Source organism: Lolium rigidum, chromosome 6, assembly GCF_022539505.1.
Source record: "Lolium rigidum isolate FL_2022 chromosome 6, APGP_CSIRO_Lrig_0.1, whole genome shotgun sequence".
NCBI classification, from domain to species: Eukaryota; Viridiplantae; Streptophyta; class Magnoliopsida; order Poales; family Poaceae; genus Lolium; species Lolium rigidum.
The window spans coordinates 218,945,949-218,955,693 of record NC_061513.1 but is presented as its reverse complement, the minus strand read 5'-3'; the positions used below and the strand labels follow the sequence as shown (position 1 = coordinate 218,955,693).

General features: G+C 42.4%; 1 protein-coding gene across 1 annotated transcript; it reads left to right on the top strand.

Moving 5' to 3' along the window:
• The first annotated feature begins 298 nt into the window (after positions 1-298).
• On the top strand, positions 299-9,720 carry LOC124659831 (protein argonaute 4A). Its single transcript, XM_047197635.1, has 23 exons — positions 299-394; positions 1,749-1,795; positions 3,720-3,992; positions 4,080-4,285; positions 4,398-4,619; positions 4,709-4,845; positions 4,932-5,029; positions 5,114-5,211; positions 5,404-5,569; positions 5,656-5,772; positions 5,852-5,959; positions 6,048-6,110; positions 6,192-6,305; positions 6,379-6,544; positions 6,626-6,738; positions 6,824-6,961; positions 7,074-7,201; positions 7,306-7,371; positions 7,447-7,510; positions 7,607-7,718; positions 7,799-7,872; positions 9,066-9,192; positions 9,286-9,720. Exons 3-23 carry the CDS (start codon positions 3,720-3,722, stop codon positions 9,462-9,464), a joined length of 2,769 nt encoding a protein of 922 aa, XP_047053591.1. The 5' UTR covers positions 299-394; positions 1,749-1,795; the 3' UTR covers positions 9,465-9,720.
• The last annotated feature ends 25 nt before the right edge of the window (positions 9,721-9,745 follow it).

Genomic DNA, 9,745 nt, shown 5'->3' with positions numbered 1-9,745 from the left:
TGTCCCACACGTCAGTAGCGTGGCGTAGGGTAACGGATCAGACGATGCCGAGCTAGACCCTGCAGCTCCCGAGGAAGTGGGTTGGGGTGGGGCCAGGCAGCACGGGACGCGCCCCACGCCGACGCAGCTCCGCCCGAGCTCCGCTGGTCCCACGCGTACGGCTGAGATCGACGGTCCCACCAAACGGACGGCCGCGATGCGAGCGGCGCACATATGGTAAGCTGCGTTGGGATTTTACCCTTCTGCCCTTCCTCTCCCCTGCTACAAGAGGGGTCCGGTCCAGGGGCTGGGGGGCTAGGGAAGTGTTCGAGGAGGAGAGAGACCGGAAGGGGAACAGAGGAGCGCCAACGCCTGTCCCGACTGAGCTCGCCTCGCTTCCCGTCTTCCCTTCTCGGTAATCAATCTAGGGTTCTGTAGATTTGATTAGATACCAGAGTTCTTGCGGTTTTCGTAGATCTTTGCGACCCCCGGCGGTTCTTCGTTGGGGGGGCGCTGCGTTCGACGGATTTAGCGGGTTCGTTTTTGTGAGCGGGATGGGATGGGGTTTCCGCCTTCATCCTTCTCGCGCTTTTCTGTTCCCTTCGTTTTTCTTGTGATCCTTCCCCGTTTCTTTGCGGCGGAGGTCATGCATTTGTGTGCATGTTCCCCGGGAGGCCTGATTCGGGGCCTCCTTCTGTTGGCCCCGCGTTCTTGCGTGATTTCGCTGCCCCGCCTTGCTATTCATGGTGGATGCGTTTCTCTCTTCTCAGATATTGCTTCTCTGCACCCTTCCTTCTTCTTCTTCCTCCTGGATTCTGTTTTTTTCCAAGCCTTCTTGGTTCGTCATGCCCATGCGTAGGGTTTCTACTAGTACTGCGGTTTCTGCGTCACGGCTCCGTTTTCTTTTCTTCAGGGAAATAAGTTTTAGGGTTTTTTTCTGGGAAAACCAGTTTTTTTCCTGGTTTTTATTCGAGAGGTTTTGTGGGCTTTGATTTCCCATCTGCTGGGGAAAAAGTGGCAGTACTAACTTTCTTCTTTTCCTTCAATATTTGCTGGGTGCCATTACTACTCGTATTTATGTAGGGTTTTTACTCGTATTTATCTAGGGTTTTTAGTTTTGCAGTTTCTGTGTCAGAGGGCTGTTTTTTTCCTTCAAAAAACATGTTTTTAAGGGTTCGTTTCACGGAGAAACCTGTTTTCTTTTGGAGAGGGTTTTGTAGGTTCTAAGGCCTGAAAAAAGACGCTGTTTTTTCCGTTTCTGTTCTATCTTTGCTGGGTACACTACACAGGTTTTGAACTCTGCAATTTGTGTGTCAAAGGTCACTTTTTCCCCATCAAAGAAGAGGTTTTAGGGGATTACTGTCAGAGGAAAAGAGGGGTTTTGGGGGGTTTGTAGATGTTTTTGGCCTCTGATTTTTGACCTGCTGCCTCCGAGGAAAAGAGGGGGTTTTTGGGGTTTTGTAGATGTTTTTGGCCTCTGATTTTCCACCTGCTGCCTCCGAGGAAAAGAGGGGGTTTTTGGGGTTTTGTAGATGTTTTTGGCCTCTGATTTTCCACCTGCTGCCTCCGAGGAAAAGAGGGGGTTTTTGGGGTTTTGTAGATGTTTTTGGCCTCTGATTTTCCACCTGCTGGATTTTTTTTTTAGTTCGTTCTTTGCGTGCCCTTTCCTCTGCATTTGATCATTTTACCGAGTCTTATTTGTGCACCCTTCTTCCTGTATTCTCTTAACTCAACACTTCAACTGACTTATTTCCATTCATTGTGTGCAGATTAGTGCAGCTGCTTAGCAGGTTTGGACCAGGTTCGGCTGCCATCGGTAAGCACACTCTGTTCTTATGGTTCTACTGCTTACATTTCTGTAATCTTAGTAGGATGCTTTAATTTTGTACTCTGAGTCGGACTTGCTAACATGAGTTGTCCCATGCTGTTCATATTGTTGAGGACTGAGAGATGATAGATGTTCTTTTCCCTTATGTGTTTAATTTGTTCAGTGTGGCACCAAGATTTCCCCTGATTTTTTTTGTTTTACCTAGTCACTCAACCGAATGTGTTGTTTCTTACATATCTAACTAGATGATACCCCGCGCGTTGCTGCGGAATTTGTTTTACAAAAATATATCTATGACACAACACTTAAATGAGTAAATTCAGAAAAGTGTATTGTTGCACCATAATGCTGGCAAAGAATAAGTACGCAATATTATCGAACACAATTGGATCCTGATAAATGCATTTATGTCCATTGCAATGGAAGAATTTCTGGTAGGCTAATTCATAGTAATAATTCGTGCAGATTTCACAAGCTAGCACAAATACTAAAAAATGCTTGTAAAAAAGCAAAAAAAAAAATGGCATGTGCCTTCTGTTTGAGGCACCAATACACATTGGTTTTTTTGTGAGAAAGCCTTGTGAGGGAAACACATGTTAAATTGCGTGCAGGCTAAAGGTTACCTAGGTAGCACACATCTGTCCAACAGGAAAATGGAACTGTAATAGCTGCAATAGTACAGAAATCCAACAATGATTAAGATTTTATAAAGGATCTCCAAAGGTAATAATTTTGGAAGTTAGTAAGAAAAGTATATATTGCATGCTTGTTGCCATATTGAAACCCTGGAACAGATAATGTTATACAGTATTATCTTTATCAATGAAACAGTCAGTCCATGGTTCTCAAACATGAAACATCCATGAAAAAAATATGAGTACCCTAACATGCCTACAGAAATCCCCACGAGACTTACCAGGCTTTAATTCAAGCATCCTTACCAGGCTTGGAGTCCGTGGTGGCAAAAATGATGTCGCAAAATAGCCAGAGATAAACTTCCAGTCTTCATCTTAGAAGGATATGGAATGGAGATAAATGGTGATTATACACTTCCTTCGTATAGTGGTGAGAATAGAAGTTATATTGATTATTCAGGACCTGCCTATGGTGGTGGGAAGGTGTAAGGGGCCATTAAGGTAGATTGATTGCAAAGAAATAATGGTAGATTGACTGCTTAATTTCAGCCTTTCACCCTTCGGTTACAACTGAGAATTACAAGGAAATAATGGGACATCACACTTCCGGTGGATGACATGGTGAATGATGGTGTAAGGCTTGCATGACTTGGCATGTTAGGATTGGTCAAGGATGTTTGATGAGGTGGATAGGCTGCATGTGAAGAGAAATGGGATCAACTATTAAGAATAGAAAGATATGAAATATGTAGTTACTCCCTTCAAACACCTCATGACTACATGTTGTGCCCATTTTGTCCAACGACTTCTGCTTAAACTAGAGGTGCAGATTTTGTTGAATTTTTTCTATGTAATGCCTTGGGCATAGGGATTCTAGTTTGGCAGCTTGGGTGACTTTTGTTCTTTCATGTAAACTATTAGCTGTCAAAGAAGAGGCTTCCTAGTATGCTGAAAAAAAGGTTTTGGAGGTGTTTGTATACTATCCCAAGTGCTCAACTTGAGGAATTTCTGCTTCTTTGGTGTAATGGATGTGCATTGGTGAATCATTGTTGTTTCCCTCTGTACTGTTTGTGGATTTATATGTAGATGGTAGTTTCCTGTGTGCAAGTTATCTGTACATTTCAGTTCAGCAGAGTGAAACAGTGGTTGTTTTTTGTTGTCTTACTCTCTAGTTTGGATGCCTTTTACCGATTCTTTAAATGTTTGGTAATACAATATGTACTTCTATACCACTCTTCTGAGATTCGTAGTTGCTTATTGACTGATGTGCTGTACAGATGGAATCACAAGATGACTTGCCGCCACCACCACCCCTACCGCCAAGTGTGGAGCCTATCAGAGCTGAGGAGGCTGGTGACTTGCCACCACCACCACCCCTACCGCCAAGTGTGGAGCCTATCAGAGCTGAGGAAGCAAAGAAATTGGCGAAGCCAAAGAGAGCCCTGATTGCTCGTCCTGGTTATGGCAAGAGAGGAAACCCGATTAACCTTGTTACAAACCATTTTAAAGTTTCCTTGAAGACCACTGATGAGTTCTTCCATCATTATTATGTAAAGCTTTTATCCTTGTCTACACTAAGTTTGTCTAGTTCCTTGTGTTAGCATCTGTTGTTACTGACGTTTGTTGATTGAGTGCAGGTGAATCTGAAGTATGAAGACGATCGCCCAGTGGATGGGAAAGGCGTTGGAAGGAAGGTGATCGACAAACTCCAGCAGACCTATGCGTCTGAGCTTGCTCATAAAGACTTCGCCTATGATGGTGAAAAAAGTCTTTTCACCATTGGTGCTCTTCCGCAAGTTAACAATGAGTTTGTTGTTGTTCTGGAAGACATTTCAAGTGGAAAGTAATCGTCTCTCTCTCTCTCTGCTATTTCCATTTCTACTACTTTGTCCTGATCCAGTATTTTATTCAGTCTTTACTACATCTTCTTGCTCATGTAACTTTCTTGCTTTTAGGACTGCTGCAAATGGAAGCCCAGGAAATGGGAGTCCTCCTGGAAGTGACAGGAAACGAGTCAAGAGGCCATATCAAACTAAAACCTTTAAGGTTGAGCTGTCCTTTGCAGCTAAAATTCCTATGAGCGCCATTGCAATGGCACTGAAAGGTCAGGAATCAGAGCACACCCAGGAAGCAATTCGGGTTATTGATATCATTTTGAGACAGCACTCTGCCAAGCAGTAAGTTTCTTCATGTGTACTTTTGAAGGCCTATTTACCAATTTGCATGGCTGCTCCCTATCTAATTCATGGTTAACTCGTGTTTGCAGGGGTTGCCTGCTAGTTCGACAATCATTTTTTCACAACAATCCGTCAAACTTTGTTGACTTGGGTGGGGGTGTGATGGGGTGTAGAGGATTTCACTCCAGCTTTCGAGCCACACAGAGTGGGCTATCTCTGAATATTGGTATGCTTGTTAACCCAGTTACTTTGTTATCACATCTGGAAGTAGGCGATTGTTTAGTATTTACAAGTACTTTTTTGCTTGTGCAGATGTTTCCACGACAATGATTGTGAAACCTGGCCCTGTTGTTGATTTCTTACTTGCCAACCAGAAGGTTGATCACCCAAACAGAATTGATTGGGGCAAGGTAAAATTGTTCTTCAACTTGCTCATGAAACTTGTTGATCATGTATTGTATTTATCTATATCTGTACCATGCTTGACTTTGTAGGCCAAGCGTGCACTCAAGAATTTAAGGATAAAAACAAGCCCAGCAAACACTGAGTACAAGATTGTTGGCTTGAGTGACCGCAATTGTCATGAACAGATGTGAGTGAGCATATGGGTATTTGTTTTAAGTGATGCTTCTTAATTGATTGCATGGACTGGTTACATGGCATCTTCTGATGTAGATTATCTTTTGAGCAATTAGATGTTCATTGTTCTGTGCAGTTTTCACTATTGTTTGGAAGCACTTCTATATAGATGACTAACTAGGTGGTTACTCTTATGCCTTTCTAGGTTCTCCCTGAAGCAAAGGAATGGTGGGAGTGGTGACCCTGAAGCAATAGAAATATCTGTCTATGATTACTTTGTGAAGAACAGAGGGATTGACTTGAGGTACTCTGGTGATTTCCCATGTATTAATGTGGGGAAACCAAACCGTCCAACCTATTTTCCCATTGAGGTCTGACTAGTCTTATATATTCATCTGTAGTTTCTTGTCTGTGCCTTATTTGTGCTGTCTCTGATGAATGTGACTGTGTTCACCAGCTATGCTCACTGGTGCCCTTGCAACGATATACCAAGTCTCTGAGTACCCTTCAAAGATCATCTCTTGTCGAGAAGTCTAGGCAGAAACCACTGGAAAGGATGTCGGTTTTAACTGATGTCAGTGTCTTATTCATTCTAGGTCAATAGCTATAGGCTTGTTTTCTTATATGAATTATAACCAAATGTCAACTTGCAGGTACTAAAACGCAGCAGCTATGACACAGAGCCCATGCTAAGCGCATGTGGGATTTCTATAGCTCAAGGCTTTACACAAGTGGCTGGAAGGGTACTGCAGCCCCCCAAGGTCAGTCATAACTGACTACATGAACTCTATCTAGTCACCTTTTGTGCTTGTGAGACTCTTCTGGATCTGATGGAATCATGTAATGTAGCTCAAAGCTGGAAACGGTGAAGATATTTTCACTAGAAATGGGCGTTGGAATTTCAATAACAAGGTCAGCCTTCTTAGACTATAGTCTGTATTTACTCTTTACTGCATGTTCCCATCCATAACTTTGCTAGTTCTGCTATTCCAGAGGCTTAATAGAGCTTGCCACGTGGATAGATGGGCAGTGGTTAACTTCTCAGCTCGCTGCAACTGCAAAGATCTTGTCCGTGACCTCATCAAGTGTGGTGCCGCGAAGGGCGTTGTAGGTTTTCATTGCACCTAATTACACATCTCACCAAATGCATTTGCACTAACTTGTTCTTTTGAATTTCCAGAAAGTAGATGAACCTTTTGCTGTGTTTGAGGAGAATGGCCAAGTGAGACGCTCCCCTGCTCCAAGAAGGGTTGATGATATGTTTGAACAAGTGAAGACAAAGCTGCCTGGAGCACCTAGGTTTCTATTGTGCGTTCTTGCAGAGAGGAAAAACTCAGACGTTTATGGTAGGCTCTAGAAGTTCTTGCTGTGTCTGTACAAACAAGTTTAATAAAGCATCTGTATAATCTATTTCTTTTCTCTAACAGGTCCATGGAAGAGAAAATGCCTTGCTGAGTTTGGGATTGTCACTCAATGTGTGGCCCCAACAAGGGTCAATGACCAATATCTGACAAATGTTCTGTTGAAGATTAATGCAAAGGTTTGTTTCTCCTGCACTTAGTTCTTGTTGGAAGCGTGAGTTGCAGTTACTGAGTCTTCTTTGTATTGACTCTATTTCTAATCAGCTTGGTGGCATGAATTCCTTGCTGCAAATTGAAACAAGCCCTGCCATCCCTCTTGTATCAAAGGTGCCAACTATTATCCTGGGAATGGATGTGTCCCATGGCTCCCCTGGACAGTCTGATATACCGTCAATTGCAGCAGTATGTTACTAAATTTCCTCTCATCTGAACTGTACTATGCTTTCATATTGAAGAAACTAAAAATTGTAGCATTATTGTAATTTGTTGTTTGATTCCATTTTTTCCTGTATAGGTTGTTAGTTCCCGTGAATGGCCTCTGGTCTCAAAATACAGGGCATCAGTGCGTTCTCAATCACCCAAGCTAGAAATGATAGATTCATTGTTTAAGCCACAAGGCAAAGAGGATGATGGCCTCATTAAGTAAGATAAAAAAAGTGTTCTGTTCATCCTCTATACAAATATTCAGTGGTATTAATAATACCCTCTTTTTCCCTGTTGCTTGTTTGAACCTGAAATTGTTTCAGGGAGTGCCTGGTTGACTTCTACACCAGCTCAGGAAAAAGAAAGCCCGAACAGATTATTATCTTTCGGTTAGTCACTCTTCAGTAGACTCTTGAGCAACTGTTCTATTTATCATGATGTTGATCTCTCTATCTCTAATATAGGGATGGTGTTAGTGAGAGCCAGTTCAATCAGGTTCTTAACATTGAGTTGGATCAGATAATCGAGGTGCAGTTCAACATCAGTACTTTTGCATTCAAGTGATTCTTGGTTCAAAATTGGTCCACTTCCACAGCTAACCTAATGTTATTCTAATTCACACAGGCATGCAAGTTCTTGGATGAAACTTGGAACCCAAAATTCACACTGATTGTTGCTCAGAAGAATCACCACACAAAGTTTTTCATGCCTGGAGCTCCTGACAACGTCCCTCCTGGTAACAGTTCATCACTGTTATTCAGTTTCGTAGTTGGTTTTGAGCATCAATTAGTTTCTTAATAAGTTGCAAATCTTCAGGCACTGTTGTGGATAATGCAGTCTGCCATCCAAGGAATTATGACTTCTACATGTGTGCTCACGCTGGAATGATAGTAAGTATCTCTCCATCTGGTTCTGGTTCATCATGCTTGCCTGTTCAATGTTTTCTCCTGTGCTGTTCTGTTTTGTGATCTGTGCCATGTTGTACTAAGGACACACAAAGATGGGCCACCTTTAGCTCCATATAACAAATCTATATATTTGCTAGTCTGTCTACAGCCATGTATTTAATGATACCTGATACCTTAATTCTGACTTGTAGCACATTTAGCTTGACCGATAGTATACTTTCACTTCAACAGAAGGATAGTTTCCATTTTTGTTAATCTTCCGTTTGATCATTGGCATCTAGTAAGTGTAGTGTACCAGAAATACCATGCGAAAAGATTTAACTTGTTGGACTTCATCTTGTCAGCAGGACATCTTAATATCATACCTATAGAAGTTGAAGCTGTGTACCAGAAATCCCATGCCAAAAGTTTGAACTTGCTGTACTTTATCTCTTTAGCAGGACATTTTTAGTATCATATCTGTACACGATGTTAGCTTCTTGTCCAGTTAAGAAAATCTTTATCCTCCGCTAGATCCATTGGCATCTAGTAAATGCAGTCTGTCTACAGACATGTATCTAGTGGTACTTGCTGGCATATTTGAACTATCCTTTGGCATCTAGGATTGATAGTATACTTCAAATTCATCAGAAGAAAATGATGAAATTTTGTAAGGACATGTTATATACCCTGTTAGATCCATTGGCATGGCATCTAGGAAGTGCAGTCTGTCTACAGCCTTCTTGAACTTATAGCTCATACATCTTTAAATGTAGTACCCTTATTTGCAATTTATTTACATAATAGAACAAATTCAAATTGGAAGCCATCACTGATTTAGCTTATCGATAGTCTACTTTTACTTAAAGAAGATTGTGCCAGTTTTTGTAAATCTTAGGTTTCATTGGCATCTAGTTAGTGCAGTGTTGACAACAAATGTTTCCCAGAAATCTCATGCCAAAAGATTGAACCTTCTGGACTTTTATCTTTAGCAGAACATTCTTAATATCTCATGCCAAAAGTTGAAGCTATATAGCAGACTCTTCAGCTCTTGTTGCCTATTGATTTGCTTGGTTCAGTTTCAGCTGTGGTGTTCTGTTTATGGTTTTTGATAGTGAACCTGTCTGATGGTTTCTAGTTTGTACCCATTTATCTTGTTTCTTATAGACTTTGTAATATCGTGTTTGTCTGACCAGGGGACTACAAGGCCAACCCACTACCACATCCTGCATGATGAGATTCACTTCACCGCAGATGACCTGCAGGATCTTGTCCACTCCCTCTCCTATGTCTACCAGAGGAGCACAACAGCCATATCAGTTGGTAAGTTACCTGTGTCCATTCTGCATCGGTAAATCCATTATTGCTTCCAACTCGTGCAAATACTGATCTAATTAATCTTTGGCTCCTTTGCAGTATCTCCGATCTGCTATGCTCATCTGGCTGCTGCTCAGGTGGCACAGTTCATCAAGTTCGATGAGATGTCTGAGACCTCGTCGAGCCAGGGTGGCACCCATACCTCTGCTGGCAGCGCTCCAGTGCAGGAGCTGCCTCGCCTGCATGAGAAGGTCAAGAGCTCGATGTTCTTCTGCTGAGCCAGCCCCGCCTCCGCGTGTGCTGCCGTGCTCTTCAACTTTTTGTGATGCCTGCTGTGATGCCTGATATGTAGTTGTAGTGATGGCCAGCTGAACACCTGGGATGTGCTGGTATGCTGGACACCTGTGCACTTGGTGCCTAAGAACCTAGCTTTGAATTCCGTTAGTATGGCTACTGTTGAACCCTTAATCCTGTCAGGATGCTGCTCTGTTGAACATTTGCTATGGACCATATGTATGGTGCTTTTCATCTGCCTGTTTGGTGCTTTTCATCTGCCTGT